At 35.4% G+C, this 20,121-nt stretch overlaps 2 protein-coding genes across 2 annotated transcripts; both read left to right on the top strand.

Moving 5' to 3' along the window:
- Nucleotides 1-2,772: 2,772 nt before the first annotated feature.
- Nucleotides 2,773-5,464, top strand: LOC306874341 (FAST kinase domain-containing protein 2, mitochondrial-like; the record flags this gene model as incomplete). The annotated part of the gene is made up of 8 exons (XM_079424306.1): nt 2,773-2,789; nt 2,957-3,047; nt 3,187-3,310; nt 3,405-3,544; nt 4,365-4,537; nt 4,674-4,837; nt 4,917-5,062; nt 5,354-5,464. The coding sequence occupies 8 exons, from the start codon at nt 2,773-2,775 to the stop codon at nt 5,462-5,464; spliced, it is 966 nt and encodes a 321-aa protein (XP_079280432.1).
- Nucleotides 5,465-6,076: 612 nt separating this feature from the next.
- On the top strand, nt 6,077-16,222 carry LOC306873525 (general transcription factor 3C polypeptide 3-like). The gene is made up of 18 exons (XM_079422877.1): nt 6,077-6,252; nt 6,428-6,506; nt 7,815-8,107; nt 8,413-8,536; nt 8,671-8,862; nt 9,608-9,773; nt 9,977-10,124; nt 10,875-11,010; nt 11,207-11,307; nt 11,858-12,029; nt 12,141-12,343; nt 12,427-12,528; nt 13,139-13,274; nt 13,584-13,809; nt 14,606-14,796; nt 14,960-15,084; nt 15,683-15,835; nt 16,018-16,222. The coding sequence occupies exons 1-18, from the start codon at nt 6,166-6,168 to the stop codon at nt 16,138-16,140; spliced, it is 2,757 nt and encodes a 918-aa protein (XP_079279003.1). The 5' UTR covers nt 6,077-6,165; the 3' UTR covers nt 16,141-16,222.
- Nucleotides 16,223-20,121: the final 3,899 nt, after the last annotated feature.

The following is a 20,121-nucleotide window of genomic DNA, read 5'->3' as shown; positions in this document are numbered from 1 at the left end:
GCGACGGTTTAAAGTTAGAACAGCTGATGGATTTTTTTTCTTCTTAAAACATGCAGTTTTTCGCTTCAAGATGTTAATTGATGAAGTGGTGTGGATTATTGTGTTTTTATCAGCTGTTTGGACTCTCATTCTGACGGCACCCATTCACTGTAGAGGATCCATTGGTGAGCAAGTGATGTGATGCTATATTTCTCCAAATTTGCTCCCATTAATAAAAAAAACTAAACTCATTTACATCTTGGAGGGGGAGTGATTTTTTTAGCAAACTTTCGCTTTTGGGTGAACCGTTCCATTGAGGCCAGAATGATAACTATAAAGATAACTTCAATCATAACTATTAACGCTATTTTAACGGGATCCAATATGCAAATTAACAAGGGTTCTTTACGACGTTCAGAATCGGTGGACATTGGGGGAAGAAATTGGATGATGTAGACTACAGTTTTCTTATGTTTTGCATTAAATATCTGCTGACTGTGCTCAGAGAGCAGCGAGAGAGAAAGCCAGGCATGACGAAGGTACCATATCGACAGCCAGCGTGTGAAGGCCTGTGGTGAGCTGGCAGCAGAAGCCAAGGCAGATGGTCGCACTGCTTATAGTCAGAGGTGACTGTAATCTCGATAAGTGGAGGCGATGAATCTCTGAGGATGGAAACATTACAGAGGTCTATGGTATTAATGGAAAATGGCATGTAAGTGTTCTTGCCAGATGCTTTTTTTTAAGGAAGGTGCCTTCAGGCTGCATTTAGAAGATTCAGATTTCTGGGTCCATTTTACTTGGGCAATCACCTAGGTGGCCCTAGCAACCCCATAGCAACACACTAAAACTCTCAGAACGGTTTAGAAGCAGCACAGCGATGCCCTGGCATTATAAAACAAAAAATACTGTAAAATAGGTTCCAATATGAAGAACTTTTCATCTTTTTCTCCTTATTTTGAATTATGCATTGTATTATATAATATATATAACATATGTTGTATTTTAGAATTAATGGAAATATCTGTGAACTAAAAATGAGAAAATTACCAGTACCTTTTCTGTTTCTCTACCGATTTTATTTATTTTTTCTTCCACTGGGTAGCCAAGGTTACACAGGTAAACACTTAAAACACACACAAAAAATAAGTTAAAATCTATTCCTGTAATCCAGTTTTCAAAATTTTTGACTTGAAGTCCTCTCACACTCAGAAAAAAGGTACAAAAGCTGTCAATAGGGCAGTATCTTTTCAAAAGGTACTAATTTGTACCTTATTTACCCCTAAAGGGTGCATATAAAGGTACATATTAGTACTTTGTTACATATACCTTTTGAAAAGGTATACTGCTCCAGTAACAGATTTTGTACCTTTTTTTCTGAGAACGTATGCTTACATTTATGCATTTAACAAAAAACGACTTGATGAACAAAAAATATGCACATGTTCATGACTTGAATTGAAGCCTAACAGTCTTTCATGAATTAAGCTGAATATTTTTATATGCCAAGGTCATAACACTAGTCATTTGAAGCATTCAGATGCTATAGATATAGCTTTAAAAAGTGTTCTGATTAGAATAATGATGTGTCGTGTTACTGAAGGAGTGAGTCATTGAAGTCCGTCATGCATCTGAGCAGCAGTGACTCTCTCCTAAAGCAAATAATTGGATGAAACAACTTTAACCATTGCAATCTTATCAAAGCCGATCATGCGTTTTCTGATTGTTTTTAAAACGTTGTTTTAAGTTCATCAGCACAAGCGTTAAGTTTTTGCCTCAACTCATCTGTCACGGTAACATCTGAGCGCCCTGACCAGCAGCCGTCCCTGAAGCTCACACACAGGCATAGAAAACGCCAAACCTGCTGGAATCCCAAACTGCCCTGCAGATTTACAAAGGTCAGTCTTGCTCATTCACCTGTCATATCAAATATACATTATACAGTATATAGCCTTATTTGTTTCATGTTTGAGAATGATTCAGATAGCCTTGCCTGTACTAATTGCACCCAATGAGAAGACGTCCTCTGGAGATCCATCATTATTCCAGGTCTTTAAAATGGTCATTATTCCATTAGTTGTAGATATTGCTGTGGCCTTGTTGGTCTTTGATGAAATTGTGGTATGGTGTTTATGTACTAAACTCATAAAATCTGTCTGCCGTTTCCTTATAAAAAACAACAACAATAATTACACGAGTAGCAAATAAATCATGTATTTAGACTATTTATGATATGTTTGGAACATGCATGTGTGATGTAATTGAAGATGCCAGTTTAGTTTAACCATGTTTTGTCAGATTTTTATTTACTGATACCCTTTATTATGATTCATAAATGGGATTGCATTAAAGAGCCATATGGTTTATATGATTCATGCAGCACAATGATATTTACCAATCATAAATCATTTCCATGACTTGCTGAGAAAAACCATCTGGTCCCCAAATTGCGCCATCATATCTAAAAACCTTCGCCCTCTGTAGGTCAATATGGAAACTACCACTGATGTTTCCCCATACAATCACATTAGTGACGTCTGCAAAAATAATAAAGGGAAAAATTTAAGCATAGACATCAAAAGACAGGAAAATAAACAAACAAATAAATATTTGATTTAAAAATTGATATTAAAAGTATTTTAATAAATCATTTAATAATTTACCCATACAATGATTATTATTATAGTATATTATAAAAACTTTTAATTATTTTAATTATTATTATTAAAAATTATTAAAATAATAAAATCTAATATAAAAATACAATATAATAAAAATGTATTATAATATAAAATAATGATAGCAGATTACATGTATAGAGAAAATAATTATGAATCATTTCAAAATGTTTCGAACTGAATTGTATAATTTTATTGCAATTGAATATTAGAACTAATATTTACACTGATACTACTACTATTTCACCTGCTGTTTTCACTGACAACTTCTGAGCAAGATGAGTTTTCGCCGCACATTCTAGTTGTGTTGGCATCGCCACAAAGTTGTGTGGGTCAACAGAGGGTGCGTTCTCAATTAACAGTGAGCACTTCAGACTAACAAAGGAGCTGGTGGTTAGATTACAATCGATTTATTATGTATATCACCTAAAATGTATCGAATATACAATTTGATGGATTCTCAGTTCATTTTCTTTATTTAAAGCACATAAAAACATGCAGTAGAAGTAGTGTTTTATCTATCCTCCCTCAGACCAAAGGTCTGTCATTGGCAGAAGAGTCGAGTCCACCCAACACCCAGTACATGTTCTCCAGCCTGGCTGCCATGGGCCTGAACTTCAAACCTCTGCTGGATGTCTGCAGCAAGAATATAGCTGGTGATCCTCTGATGTTCCCAGAACTACATTAAACGGTTAGAATGAGTGAATCAAGACCTATAACTGTTGCATTACTTCTCATTGCTTCCTGCAGAAAACGTGCATGAATTTCCCTTCAGTAGACTTATTTCGCTACTGAAGACCTGCCATGAGCTTCACTACAGGAACTACACCCTCTTCAGCTCCATCTCGGAGTACATGGCCAACACATTTGATATGTGGTCCAACAAACAGGTGTGATATCTACTGATCTAAGCCTTCAGTTTAACTGATCCATGTGAAAATTAACTGTACGTTTAAAGAGGAATGCACAGTATTTGTGTGGTAGTGAGTCAAGCACAACTCACATTTTTATTAGATGATCTATACAGGTAGTATTAAACCTAATTTTTGCAATTTAAACAAAATATTTTTTGTATGCCAGGTTGTAAAAGTACCAAACAATTGCCCATGTTTTTTTTTTTTTGCACATTGACTTTTCTTTTAATAGAATATAGTAGATTTTTATCATCATTGTAAAAGAAACGACGAAAAACAATGCCTAATTTCATTTGAAATGTATGATTTCTTCCAGTATATTTAGTAGTAATGGTATAAATAGATAAAGCAGCATACATGTACACTACTTCAAAAGTTTGGCATCAGTATGATTGATTTTGATTATGAATTTATTACTTGTATTCAGCAATTACACTCAAAAAGTGACAGTATTTATGATGTTACAAAAGACCCTGAAAAAAACAATTTTTTTCTGTATTATTGATTAAATAAATGCAGTCTTGGTGAGCACAAGAGACTAAATCTTACCAGCCCCAAACCTTTGAACAATAGTACATATTATCAACCATCATTTTAGTTATTGGCCATAATAAAAATGATGTGCTATCATTGGCCTGAATATATTGGTGCATTCCTGCCTTTAACATTGCAGTGTTCGAGCAGAAAGGTGTGTTTATTATTAGTGGTCTGTGATGAATTACAGAATCAGCTTTAGTGCAGTAAACTGTGCAGGATTGTTTTTTGTTCTTTATTATTTTTTTAAAATGTTTTCCAGGTGATTCTCTTTCTGGTAACATTTGAGAATCTCTTGTTCAGACCTGTGGTCCTGTTGGATGCATTTTCAGAGAGAATCATCCAGAAGTCCGACAGTCTGACCCTGAAAGACCTTCTTTCTGTTTTAAAAGTCTTTTCACTCCTCAATCATGACCTGGAAGTAAAAAAAACACAGTAAGCTGTAATTTTGATTCTTAATCACTTACACTCACCGTTCAGAAGTTTGGGGTTGGTAAGATTTCTAAAAGTTGCACATCATTTTACAATTAAAATCATAGGCTATCAGTTACACATGCTGCTTTTCAATTAGGTTTCTGGTCAGTGTAACAATGGTCTTGGAGTCCTACCTTCCAACAATGTCTCCCACAGACCTACTGAAAGCCATCCACTGTCTGGGATTGCTGGAGCACTTCCCCCAAACCCCACTGGAGAAACTGCTACAGAAGGACACACTGGACCAGCTCCTAGAGAAAGGTTAGTATCTCCACTTTTTCTCTTTCTTCAACCATAAACCATCACACTTCAGCTGTGACCAGTTCCTGTGTCCTCACAGGCAAACAGTCGGATAAGATTCAGAGGTGGCTGCACATGTTGGATCTGTGTTTGCGACTCGATAAACCTCAGCTGCTGCCCTCCCTGACCTCCATCCCAGACCTGCACGTCTCCAACCAGGCAGTGCTCAGTGCAGTCAGGAGCATTGTGGGAAACAATGCTGTTCAGCACTTAGTTTAAATTGCATTAGATTTGTTTGAAAGGTGTTACATAAATAATGTATGATTAATATTATTAAATTAATATAAAAATATTACTTAGTTTGAATCCGACTTCCTTGGTTTAATTAATTAATAGCAATATAACACTGATACTTAGGCAGTATTTAGTCATAGAAATATGGTGTTACGAACAACTAGAGAGATTTAACCAACCATTCAATCTCTGGTTTCAGTATTGCATTCTCAATAATATTCCTCATATGTTTCATGTGTTTAGGTTCCTCTCCTTGAGCTCAACTTCAAAACTGAGGAAGAGAAGATTAAAATGCTACAAAAGCTCATTTTTCCAGCACAGGAAATACTGAACAACAGTCCAAAAACAGAGTGAAATTCCCCTCATGCATGGAGGACATTATGATCTTACTCAGAGATGCATACATGATGCATAGTATTTATTGATGTATAATATCAACATTGTACAGTTATGTACCACCTAGAGATTGAAATCAATGAAAGAATAAATATGAAGTGAATTTTTAATAATAAAAACTGACTTTTGACTTTTTTTTTTTTTGTCAGTGGTTCAGTGCCTTCAGCAAAATAATAATAGTACATATATATTAGTAAAATGCATCCAAAATAAAAAAAAATAGTTTACACAGTATATGCATATATAAATATACACTCATGCATATATATATATATATATATTTATAATATAAATGATTTGAATACAAATACATGTAAATATTTTCAAAATATACTGTATATATACACATATATGTAAATAAAAACGTCCATTTTGAATGCGATTAATCGTTTGACAGCACTAATAAATATATATATTTTTTATATACTTTATGAAAAGTAAATATTTTGTTGTCTTCCCCCGTGGATTGTGTTATATTCCTTTGACGCTTGATGGCGATGTGGGTCTTTTGGAATTTTGGAAAGACGTAACCTGTGTTTGTGTTTCATTCACCGTCGAAGAAGAATTTGAGCTCTCTGATTGGCTGAAGGCAGAACCGCAGGAAGCGTGCACCAGTGTAATGTTTATACTCGGTCACATGAAGCAGTAAACTTTCTACAATGTCCGAATTGAATGATTATTTAGAAGGAAAGATAACTTTCGAGGAGTTTGAAAGGCGGAGAGAGGAAAGAAAAGCCAAGGATAAGGTAATAATATTCATCTTTTATTCTAGCATCTAACGTTATATGAATGTAATAAATATACAGTCTGTTATGGGGCATATATACTGAGAAGTTACTGTGGAATGTGATTTGGACATGCTCCATGTGTTGTTGAGTTACTATGGAGCAGCATGTGACTCATGTTGTGTTTCTGGAGCAGAAGGGAGATGATGATGATGATGACGACGACGAAGCTGCTGAAAAACCAAGTGCTAAAGAAACACAGAACCCCCAAACAGGTGGATATATCACATGCATCCCCAGGCTTTTTGTAGCTTTCTGGGGGAACACTATAGGTGAAAGGGATAGAAAGTACTAATGAGGTATTTTTAGGAAACCTCACAGTCTTTACAGTGGACCAGTTAACAACAGAACCCTTAAAAACTAGTGATCAGCATTACTTATCGGATTCAAATTAGACTAATATAACTTTTTTTTAAAACCGACTTAAAGGTATGAACCTTTCTGAAGAAGAAAAAGAAAAAATAATAATAGATGACTAACTCGTAAGTTAAAGTCTAAGCAGTTTATGCAATCGGATCCAAAAAGTAGCCCACAAAACACATTAATATAACCTCAAAATTAGACATTAATATATGAAACATGAGATAATTTTGCATGCATCTTGAAACCAAAAATCTAACTTATAAATTTATAAATAATATGCACGCTGCAGACTGGAATAGATACTTAGCCTTATTTCAAACTGAATAAATATGATATAGATGATCTTTAATAACACAGTTGAGAACCGGTGTGCATTGTTTGGTTTATGTGTGCACAGAGGAATAAGAGATTTATGTGGCAAAGAGCTGAAATCCCTAATTGTAAGAAATTATTTATTAAAGTAAGGCTAAACGTATTGCAGAATGCATAGAGAACAGAAAATAACTTAAACATCATTTTCAGAATATCGTGCATGTTAAATCAGTGTTTTATAAATTACACTGCCATTTAAAAGTTTGAGGTAAACAGTAATATTCTGAAATATTATTACAATTTTAAATAACTGTTTACTAATTTAATGCGTTTTCAAATGTAATTTTTCCTGTGATGCAAAGCTATTTTTTTTTGTCTTCAGTGTCACATGATCCTTCAGATATCATTCTAATATGCTGATTTGCTGCTCAAGACATATTTCATATTATTAACAAAACTGTTAAAACAAATATTTTTGTGGAAGCTTTGATACATTTTTCAAGATTCTTTGATAAGCAGAAGATCAAAACAAAATGTATTTGATAATTTGCAATTTTTTTTTTTTTTTTTGTGAAATTAGAAATGTCTTTACCCTCACTTTTTATCAATGTAATGCATTCTTATGGAATAAAAAGATTAATTTATAAAAAAAAAAAAAATCTTATCAACCTCGAACACTGTGTTTTTTGATCCCAGGATTTATTGGTTGACTGACAGCCGATAGATCAGATTTTAGTTTCATATTCTTGCTTGTATGATGAACACATCAAGAGCATTTGAATGAGGCAGGTGGGAATCAATATTCAGCGTCACACAACATCACAAGTATTTTGTGTGATCTCTGACAGAGACGACAGAAGGAGTCAGTCCATCTGTTCAGAAAGCTTTTGCCTCCATGATCGGAGAGGGAATGGAGGAGTGTGTGGAGGAGGATGAAGATAATGAAGATGGAAAGTTGGAGTGGAAAGACATTGGAGAGGAGGATGGAGATGACGATGACGATGATGATGATGATGATGATGATGATGATGATGATGAAGATGACGAAGAAGAAGAGGACAATGACGGCAATGAAGTCACACCCGGAGATGTATTTGCCTTAGAAATGGAGCTGAACCGTGAGAATAAGAAAATGATGAAGGTTGGTAGATTGCCCTGGTAGGTCAGCATTAATAATCAATAACAATAAATATTTTACAAAAAAGTAATCTAATATTATATATTAAAATGAGTGAAATTAATTTATTCATTATATTTTGATAAATAAAGTCAGGAACTACTCTAGTAATAGATTAAGACTTTCTAAATAAAGAAATATCAGAAGTACCACATTTTTTGCTAAGGCCTACAGGTATCAATAATCACTATTATTGATCATGATAATTTTGAAGCATTGCTCAAATGTTCAGTTTATTTCTAAGCACACTAGGTTGGTTATTTTTTTAGGAGAGACGTCACCGCAGTAAGTTACCGCGGGCTCTCAGAGGACTCATGGGAGAGGCTAACATCCGCTACGCTAGAGGAGACAAGGAGGATGCCATCCTGATGTGCATGGAGATCATTCGCCAAGGTGAGTTGTTTTAGTTATTTGGTGCAATAACAAAAGTTGACCTGGGTCACTCGAACAAAAAGAGAGTGTTTTAATTGTAGTAGTTTCTGCACATTAATCAGTGTCATAGATAAATAAACCCTCATCTCTTTCAGCTCCTGTGGCATACGAGCCGTTCTCCACGCTGGCTATGATCCATGAGGATCAGGGGGACATGGAGAAAGCGCTTCAGTTCGGACTGATCGCTGCTCATCTGAACCCCAGTGACTGTGAGGAGTGGGTCAAACTGGCAGACATGTCCCTGGAGCAGGACAACGTCAAGCAAGCCATCATCTGCTACACTAAAGGTCTGTATACATATCTACTAGGGCTGCCCCCTAATAGTCGACTAACCGTTAGTCGACCAGACGAGGCTTGGTTGACCAAAATGTTGGTTTATGCATATTCTTGAGCCCTTATTAGGCTACGTAGGCAATTAAAGGCTCATTATTATGATTTAAATGGTTTATAAATAAACGTGCGATTAGTCGACTAATGCTTCAAATGAATGACTACTAGTCGACCAGAAAAAACACTACCATTCAAAGGTGTTGAATCTCTTTTGCTCACCAAGGCTGCATTTATTGCTAATATTTTTTTGGAAACCACAATACATTTTCAAAAGAACAGAAATTATTTGAAAGTTTTGATCAATGTAATGTCTCCTTGAAATATAATTTATTTATTTTTCAAATAATGCAAATGTCTTTTACTGTCTTTATTGCTCAATTTAACGTGTGCTTACTGAATAAACGTGTAGTAATAACTTACTGACCCCTCATTTTTGAAAGGTAGTATGTGTATTTATATAAAACTAGTTAATAATTAAACTGTAGAATATTAATATACGTCTGTGTGTCTATCTCAAATGGTTTCTTAAAATAATTGGTTTGGGTGTTAAAATATACAGTGAGATGTAGTGTATCGCTGTTGACTAACGGGCCATCACATGACTCTAATTCAGCAGATGCTAAAGTACTGAGATGCCTTTGTGAAATGTGTCTAGCACGAATGTGTTTAATTAGGACATGACTGCTACTGCTTTGTTCCCAGCGATTAAATACGACCCCAGTAATGTTCAGTACCTGTGGGAGCGCTCGAGCCTTTATGAGCAGATCGGGGAGCACAAGCAGGCCATGGACGGGTATCGCCGCATCCTCAGCCTGCTGCCACCCTCCGATGGAGAACAGTTCATGCAGCTCTCACGAGACATGGCTAAGTAAGATGCTCCCATCTTTTCTTAGTCAAGGTTTAAATAGTTTTTGCTACTGTACCTTTAAGACTTATTATTTATTTATATGTTGACATGTTAATGAGCTCATGGTTGTGCCATTAATGCCATGACAACTTCTGAAAGCCATAAAGTACATATCTCTGCTTGTATAGTTTGTTACCCCAGAACTGTGCTTGTGTTTATTTCAGGAGTTACTATGAGAGCAATGAGTTGCTGTCCGCTATAGGAGTCATGGAGGAAGCTCTGGAGAGACATCCTGAACTGGTCTCGCATGAGTGTGTCAACATGGCTGCTGAACTCTTCATAGCCAATCACCAACATGATAAAGCCCTGGAGGTGAGGTCAGAAAAGACTAGCAGGCTTTTCAGTGGCAAATATTGAAAATATAGAGAGCAGAACAGGGTATGGATAAGACATGATGCCTAAAGTTAATATGAGGACAGTTGAAAAAAGACAAACGTAATGAAAACATGCAGAACTCTGAGCAAGAAGATTATTTATATCCTTTATAAAACTATGTGTAATAATTCATGTGTATTTTGTCACAGTAAAATTGATCAAATGTTTACAAAAAAGTAATAATATATATTTTTTGTCCAATATTATATATAAAAACGAGTCTTTAAACGATTCGTTTTTATATATAAAATATAATGAATAAAGAAATATAAAACAAACAAAAAATGTTTTTTAAATAACATTTTATGTCAATGTACACTTGCATAAAAATAATATTCTGTAATTATCAATTATGATTTATATTTTTACAATTTATATCATTTGAATGCATGGATTTGTATTATTAGTGGTAATTTTATGTTTTATTATTATTAATAATATCATTGTTTATAATGTAAAAAAAGAAAATACCAATTCTGAATAAAATTAAACAATAAAATGAACTATTTACAAAAAGTGATGCAATTTAAAATAAAAAAAATCATAATTACATTTAGCTTTATAAAGTTGGGAACCGCTCAAGAGGACAAGAGGTTCTGAAGAAAGAAATGATGGTTCTAAGTGGCTTACCTTTTCCCCTCTATTGTACTCTTTTTAATGTAAATGCTCAAATGTGTGCATCTGTAGGCGCTGGTGAAGTTTTGTGGCATTGTTTTGAAAAGAGAGGAGAAGGAGACAGAGACGCAGACTGAGACGGCTGACCAGACGCCTGCACAAGATACAGAAGGAGAGGAGCAGAAAAAAGACTCTGAAGAGGAAAAAGGTAAGACAAATAATAAATGTTCTGTCGTAATGTGTAATGCAATACCACAGATGATTAATAATAATAGTATGTTTTCTTCTATTCATTGTGTGCTTTGTATTATGCAGCCTTTGCAGTGCAGATGTTAGTTTGGATAATAACATTAATCAGAGAAAAGCATTGTGATCACATTTATGACATGTTTTTAAATGCATAGGTAAAATTTTAGAGGTGGTGATTCCTGATGATGTTCCAATCGACATCAGAGTGAAGATGATGGTGTGTCTCATCCACCAGAACGTCATCAAACCTCTGGATGTAAGTACATTTAAACACATACACAAGCTCTCATTTATACAACTGATTTCCAAACATCTTTCTCACCTTGTATTAAATACATTTTAAACAGGTTTTCTACTGAAACACTTGTGAAAACACATAATTTGCAAACCAACGCCTTCTATTTTAAGCATCATATTTGTGTTTAGTTTGTGTATATTCACAAATACCTGCTGAATGCCGTTTTAACTTTCAGAAGGAAACATTGGTAACACTTTACTTTAAGGTGTCCTTGTTACACATATTACATGTACTTACTATTATAATAACAATACATTATGCATAATTACATGCAAGTAACCCTAATCCTAACCCTAACCATATAGAGTAAGTACATGTAGTTAATTAATATTACTCAGTACTTAAATGCATATAATTACACTGTAACAAGGACACCTTAACATGAAGTGTAACCAAAACCTTTTAACGTGTTAACACTGAAAATTGCCTCTTCCAAATGATAGAATAAATGTGACGACGGATGTCTCATCCATATTTGATTTTCTCGCCTGTGACATTTTGTCTTTAGCCCATGCTGACGTCACTGATGGAGCAGAGCCCGGAGGAGCTGGGCGATTTGTATTTGGATGTGGCCGAGGCTTTTATGGAAGAGGGCGAGTATAAATCTGCCCTGCCTCTGCTCTCCGCCATCGTCTGCTCAGAGAGATACAACCTAGCGGTCGTTTGGCTCCGACATGCAGGTTACATGCTTTTTTGCACTAAATGTGGAAAAACAATGAAAAAAGTCTGTCATTATAATACTGAAATCATTTATAATGTCATCTGATCTTGATTTGCTTGTTGATTTGCAGAGTGTCTAAAGGCGCTTGGTCATTTGGAGGTTGCAGCAAAGAGCTACACTAAGGTTGTTGAAATGGCTCCACTCCATCTAGATGCGCGTCTGGCCCTCTCCACCCTCCAGCAGCAGTTGGGACGTCCCAACATGGCCCTTAAGGCCTTGGAGCCCATGTATGATGCTGAAACCCTTGCACAGGACTCTTCTGCAGCCCAGCAGGTGTGTGCATGATTTAGTGTTGTGTTTGCAGGTGCAGATACAGGGTTGAGCTTGTGTATGATTACGTGTGTGATGTTTTTCAGGAACTGAAGCTGTTGCTGCATCGCTCGACTCTTCTGCATTCTCAAGGACGCACTGATGATTACATTGATACTGTATTGACCATGCTGTCCATGCTCCTGAAGGTCAGAATCTGGCTGTGCTTAATGTCTGATGATGATATAAAGAGAGCAGTTTGTGACTTGTAGCAAGTATAATTGGATATATATAGAATAAAATTCAAAAACGGCAAAGATGTACATAAATCGCAACACACACTACCATTCAAAATTTGGGTTCACTAATATTTTTTTATTTATTTTTTAAAACAAGTCTCTTATGGGCACCAAAGCGGCATTTATTTGATCAAAATAAATACAATAAAAATTGTAATATTATTGCTAATTAAAGTAACTGTTTTCAGTTTGAATTTATTTCAAAATGTAATTTGTTACCTGTGATGCAAAGCTGAATTTTCAGCATCAGAAATCATTCTAATATGCTGATTTGCTGCTCAAGAAACATTTCTTATTGTTATCAATGTTGAAAACATAGTATATCCGTGATGCATGTTTTTAAGATTATTTTATTAATATTTATTTTATTTGAAATAGAAGTCTTTTGTAACATTATAAATGTCTTTACTGTCACTTTTGATCTATTTAATGCATCCTTGCTGAATAAATGACATTTTTCATGAAATGAATTCTCTTCATCTAAGGTTTGTGATGTGGTTGTGTTTTCTGTTTTGTGAAGGTGGCGATGGTGAGGGCTCAGGTGTGTGTCGTCTCTGACACGTCCTCTGGAGTCAAACATCTGAAGCTTATAAAAGTGTCACGCAACAACCTGACCGAGATTGTTGACCAGGATGCAGCGTATCTGGATGTGACGGGTAAAGCACATCAGATTTAACTACATTAACTACTCATTCATTGTGCCATTCACTTCAAACTGTCCACAGACTTGAGGATCACATAATGAATTCTATGATCAATAATATTTACATACTACAACCCAGCAGCAGTCGATTGAAATTAAACCAGCTTTAGAGGGACTAAAACAGAGTTGTTGGTTCTTTAAAGTCAACAAATCTTTTAAACTTAAATCTAGATGCAATTACTTGCTAATTCTCTGAAACATCCTACCTTTTCAGCTGATGTCTCCACATCTGCCTAAGTATCTCAGTGTCTTTCTCTCTAAGGTAAGACGAGTGTCCTCTCTCGAGACGACTGGTGGAAGCTGTTACAGCGCTGTTTGACCGTTCTGTGTGAGGTGAAGCGCTTCGCAGAGGCCGAGTTATTAGTGGACTCCACTTTAGAGTACTATTCCTTCTACGACGACCGTGTGAAGCGCAAAGAGCTGGAATACCTCGGCCTGTCCGCCGCCTTCCTCGACCACAACTTCCGCAAAGCTTACGACTATATAAGGTGGGCTAAATCTGTCTATATATTCAGCATCCTAAATAAAATCAGCCAAGAAATCAAAACCTGGTTTGTTTACGCAGTATTTTGGCTAATTTGATTTATGCGTTTTCCACCAACAATTTCTAGATGATATTCTTTATTCTGTGTTTTTAAAAACTTCTTACAATTAGTTTTTTTTTATTTTATTATTTATTTTTAAATTAATGCTTGTTTATACAGTATTTGGCAAATTTGATCATAGTTTTGTCATGTTTAAAACACGGAATCCTGCATTTTCCACTAATTTACCAATTTCATTTTTTATTTAAATGATTGTTTATTTATTTATTTACATATTTATTGATTTATTTAACTGATTAAATGTGTATTTGTGATTTTGAGTTTTTTCTTCTCATTCATTCGTCTTATTTCATGTATATAAATTTAATCAGTTTTTAAAAACACAATACAGAATGTTTAAAACAAACAATCCTACATTTACCACCAAAATAAATGCAGTTTTTATTAGTTTTATTTTATACAGTTTTACTATGATCAAATTAGCCGAATACTGCATAAACAATCACACAAGGGGCAACATATGTTTAAATCTCAAGATAACCTCAAGTCTAATATCTGAGAAATGGTTCTCCTTGAGGAATAGTGGGTTGAAAATCAAGTTTGAGGCTAAAAGTTTCTTTATTTGATTACAAAGTGCTGTTTATTTGATTGAGAAGTGGCTTTAAGTGACCATTTGGGCTTCTTTCTCAATAGAGAACTTGTCTTTAAGTACTTGATATATACTCTATATCTGTTGCAGGCTGATGTTAATGGACAACGTGGAACGGAGTCAGCTGTGGAACGTGTTTAATCAGGTTATCCTGCACTCTCAGGATGCCAGACATCATCGTTTCTGTCTGCGTCTCATGCTCAAACATCCCGATAACCATGCACTCTACCTTCTCAATGGACACACCTCGCTGGTTTCTGGGACTTTCAAACATGCACTTGGTATGCATTTGCTATCCCACAATTCTGGTGTTCATTATTAGGTTTTGCCCATGACTGTGCCATAGGTAGCTGTATAATTGATTTGTGTTTATATATGACATAACTGGTGGAAACTGTACTATTAAAAATAGTTTAGTAGTATTATTATCTCTTCACTGGTTAGGTCAGTACATGCAAGCGTTCAGAAGCCAGCCTGATCATCCTATTCATAGTTTGGTTGTTGGTCTCACGTTCTTCCATATGGCCTGTCAGAAGTTTGTCATGAAAAGGCATCCACTCATTGTGCAGGTACAGTATGATGTGCGTTTTTCTAGTTACTTTTAGAAGCAAAGTTGCTGAAATTTCCTCTTAAGTTAGCTTTATTAGAACATGCAATAAGATTATAAAAATGAAAAAATGTTTTTGTATAAGAAAGATACAATTCTATATCATGTCATATCATTTATGTTAAAGTATTTATTAATTGTAATATTAAGATATTGTACACTAAATTAAAATTTTAAAAGCATTGCATTACAGATTTATTTTAGGCTATTAAAAGGCTATTATTTTAAGCTATTAAAATGTATTTATTTATTCAAATTTTTGTATGTGTATTTTACTGCCCAGACATGTTGCAGTAATTAGAATTCATGGGGCAAAGGTGCTTAATTGTCATAAAAAATAATGGCACGATGCAAAAACTGGTATGGTTAAAGTATGCTTCATTTTAGTTATGCAAAATTGAGTATGTTTTTAATTTCCTTGATGTTTGGAGTTATTTCAATTCAAGACTAGTAGTAATAGTAAATAAGTAATTAATAAAAACAGTCATTTTAACCAGAGGTCCCTGTTTAGATAGATGAATGGATTTGCGCATACATCACATATTTTGGTTGTTTGTCAGGGTTTCTCATTCCTGTGGCGCTATGTGGATCTCAGAGGTCATTGTCAAGAGTCTCTGTATAATATCGGTCGGGCTTTACACCAACTTGGACTCAGTCATTTAGCCATTCACTACTATGAGAAAGCCCTCACCCTCCCCCCACTCAAACTGGAGGTAAGATGCTTTCAGTTTAATATCTCTATGATCCAACATGGATCCATAAATCATCAGAGACCTCACAAATTCTCTCAACAGAGAGAGACACATTCAAAAGCTCTGTACTGTGTGTGTGTGTGTGTTTATCCACATATTAATAGGCTGTTTTAAATGTAAATGATTTCTCTTGTCATTTGAAGGGGATTGATGATGATCAAGTGGACTTGAGAAGAGAGATTGCCTACAACCTATCCCTGATATACCAGTCCAGTGGTAATAAGGAAATGGCCCGCCATGTCATCTATACTTACTGTACTGTCTGACTCCGTGCGTGATCAGACTAAGGTTTATAGTTGCTTTTATAAATGTAATTTTTTTTCAATAAATTAATTTCTTATATCTTTGCATTGAGTTTGATTTATGTGTTAGTTTTGATGAAGAATGAGTTTTAAATTTTAAGAAGTTAACAAAGAATTTAAAGTACAGTACAATTGTCAGCTTAGTCAAATATTCATGGAGACCCAAAGCACATTTGCAGTTTATTACACATTGTATTTTATTAGAATCCTATAGCCAGAGTTTGAGTGTTTATATGCAGTATATAGGAAAGGTAAGCTTTATATGGAAATACCTAATGTAGAAATTAATCCAGCTCCAAACAGACTTTGTTCACACATTGTTCTGAAAGTAATTCAGCTTTAGGCGTGCTACATTTTTGTATTTTATTAGTGCTTGCAATACAAATCTAAAATCTATTCGCTCTCAGGCCATCCAAAATGTAGATGATTTTGTTCCTTAATGGGAACAGATTTGGAGAAATTTAGAAATCATCACTCACTCCCCAATGAATGCTCTGCAGTGAATGGGTGCCGTCAGAATGAGATTCCAAACATTTGATAAAAACATCACAATAATCCACACCACTCCAGTCCTGTTTTGGTCAGTATACATTTTCAGCAGATTTAAATTTTTAGACGACCTACTCTATTAATAAGCAAATTAAGCTTATTTTTCTTCGTCTCCACCCTTGTTCACCCCCCACTGTGACAAATGAATCAGTTCATATTACTGAATCATTTGGGTGATTCATTACGATGAACCGTGTACAAGCAAACGGTTCAATTAATCAATTGAGGCAATTTATTTTTGATTTCTTCTATTAAAATACATTCATAGTAGAATATACAGCGGTGTACAGCTTATTTTAAAGGTGGCGCTGTTTACTCAGGATCATCTTGAGTCAGAGACAAAACAAAGGCACTGATATGTTTTAAGACCAATCAGTGCAAGTTTATTTCAGGTTTTAGTCTAGGATTAGACTTAAGCCTTGTCTGTGAAACCGGGGGTAAATGTTATGTAACTATTCTTTAAGGACTATTTTATTTAACTTTAGCTAAACTAGTCTTCTACGAAAAGATTCGTAATGGCTAAAGACTTTGAACCAGTTCTGTGTGAACAGCCGCCTATCGAATCGTTTAGAACGAATCATTCAAAGGAACCGGTTCAGCAGGTTGACTCGTTGGCGAATCGAACATTACAACAGTGTGAGTGAACGCCTCCCTCTCGTGAGCTCGCGGATGCTCAAAACAAAAGCAGACGCAAAGCCCGTGGAATTAATCCAAGACAAATGCAAAGCAACATTCAGCAGGACGCATCTCTTGAGCGTTCAGATGAAGCTGTACACCCGGCCACGCGTGTGCGAGTGTTTTCAGTGGCATTGAGCGGATCCGGGGCTCTTTGTAAATGAATAAGAGATGAACGCGGCTGGACGCTGCGCAGTAGATATCATCTGGGCTGGGCTCGGAGAGGTTCGGTCGCGCTGAGACGGATGGTTTAGGAGGAAGGAGCCCACTGGACCCTCAGAGGCCCTCGGCTGCGCACATCAGCTGTTCCGAGCATCCCCGTCTGTTTATCATCGCCTTTATTTGACGGTAAATGACAGTGTTTACCTGTATATGCATTTAATTTGGATTAGTTGCAGAATTAGTAAATGCAATCATTCTGTAGTAATAAATACTGGCATTGCAATCTGCACATTATTGTTGGCTATTTATTCTTATGAAAAAATAAATAAATTCCAAACTACCTGATTTGAATATTACATTTATTGCTTAAACATTTTGTTCAATATGCACCACTTTAAAGGTCTAGAATTGCATGTCAGATAATCGGTCCCTTAAATGCCACATGTTCTGGCTTTCTCTTGTGTTTATCTTTTAACCCAACTAGCCTGTAAAGACACCCAGAACCTGTAGCGTTTGAGGGCCAAATTCTGACATTCAGTTCAAGGTGCATTTAAAGTCTGTTTGCATCAAAATACACTCATTATTATGCATATGCCACAAAAAGACTGCCAAGATTGATTGTGTTTATGCTTGAAACTAGCCTACTACCTGGTTGTTTTTCATGCACTTGTTTACTAAAATATTGATTGGCAGTGTAGCACATTGTTTTGATGAAATGGTAAATGCATTACAATGAGCATGCTCCTTAGAATATTGTTTAATATTGAAACAGAAGCATGAATATTAGGCTATATATTCTATTTAAATATGCTTTGTTTACTGTAGCCTTAATTTGTCTAAAATTCAATATTGGAGAATTTGGCCCCCGTGCAAATGTTTCAGGGTTTCATGTGTGCATGCTTGAACCGACTAAAAGTGACAAAATATATTGTGTTAGGTTGAGAGCTGGTTATTTTCTTGCATATGTAGAGTAAATCTCTGCCTCACAAGCATCAGATCAATATTGATGTAGATTTCAATTGGGATTTTTTAAAAAACTGATTGCTATATGTAATAACCAGCATCATTTATTTAGTGTTGATTCAGAATTAGTTTTTATGCATCAAATCTACATTGGTATTTTATACACAAGGCTCAAATACTTTAGCAGTTCTTAGGTTCAGTGAAGAAATCTCTTCTAAAACAATATTTGCTGTGTAGGGTGTTTGGGTTGTGTCTATGGTTCTTTATAGTTTGTGGTAGTTATGTATAGGTTTTCAGATCAGGTGTGGGGTTTCTGACTTCTATAAAGTACCAATATGAGATTTCTAAAGAATATAAAGTTCCCATTAGAGCTTGAGATGGTTCTTTCATCACATCTGGCTGTAAAAACCTGTTTTGGTTAAGTGTGCTGCAGATCTGAGGGATATTGCACCTTAAATACCACATGGTGTGGATTGTTTGGCATTCCTTTGGTTTTACATTGTGAGTTTTGGTTGTCGAATCGGATAACATGCATTTTTAGACTAGTTTTCATCACAAGGAATGAGGTCATACGAAGCTTTGCTTTGAAGAGCAGCTCCAAAATCCCACTTCAGGACTATTTGGACACAGGACTAACTATGACACAGTTAAAGCTGGTGGCTCAGTCATTAATGCCTCAATTTCAGGATGGCCTGGTTCTCGTTCGATCCAATATTCGCCTCGCATAACAGGCTCAATTGGTTGTATATCCATGCAGATTCATGTCTGAGAGCCGCCCAAGCGTTGTGAAGAACAGCCTGCTTTGCTTGAAATTCCCATAGTGCTCTTTTGGACTCGGTCATAAAATAGCTAAACTCTTGATTGAATTGCTCTGTTTAGCTCTATAATGCAAAAAAAGACTGCCTGGGCCTTGCTATGCTTGATCAAATCATCTTAAGTATTGATTCATCTCTGTGGGTATGGATGCTATTGGACATCGGATCAGACAGTCTTGGATGAATAGCAGAAGCTAAAGGTGGAGACTGATGGAGTCTGACATCACTGGACAGTAATATATGGTTTGAGAGGGCTATAGAGATGAACGGACAATAGAAGCTTTCAATAGTTAATCAGTTTGGCTCAGTTCATTGTACTTTATTGGCGTGACAAATAACAGTACATTTGTTTGGGTGTGTTTACTTTTTGTATTGCATGAGTAGTTGCAATTAGCTGTGGTTGAGATGGTAATGATCAAGTGAACTGATAATGTGTGTGACTAGGTTAGCAAGGATATATAGGGTTATTTGCATTTTGCATAGTTTTACTTCGTATCCCTCCACTAAGAGACTGGCATCTATTGATGAGGAATTTATGTAATGTTATTTTAAAGTTACAGTTGATGATACACTTTAGATGAAGTCAACATACTATTAAGTCATTCGCAAGCAATTTTACTTCTGTAACATGGATGTATATATATATATATATATATGTATGTTGTTTTTTTTTGGTGTTTGGCTTAGTGTTATGTTAGAATCATTATTATACTCATACCTTTTGTTCTTTAATATTTTGAATTGTGTTTAGCTTTATTTTTTGTTTTTCATTTAAATGTTA

This window comes from Barbus barbus (assembly GCF_936440315.1).
Source record: "Barbus barbus genome assembly, chromosome: 8".
Classification (NCBI taxonomy): Eukaryota; Metazoa; Chordata; class Actinopteri; order Cypriniformes; family Cyprinidae; genus Barbus; species Barbus barbus.
Note: the sequence above shows the minus strand (reverse complement) of the source record. Positions and strands in the feature narration are given on the sequence as shown.

Excerpts from the sequence above, each read along its gene's own strand:
- LOC306873525 (XM_079422877.1), top strand. The coding sequence starts at position 6,166 with ATGTCCGAATTGAATGATTATTTAGAAGGAAAGATAACTTTCGAGGAG. Across the intron at positions 6,253-6,427 it reads AAAGAAAAGCCAAGGATAAG|AAGGGAGATGATGATGATGA; the intron begins GTAATAATATTC and ends TTTCTGGAGCAG. Across the intron at positions 13,810-14,605 it reads AAAGCTTACGACTATATAAG|GCTGATGTTAATGGACAACG; the intron begins GTGGGCTAAATC and ends TATCTGTTGCAG.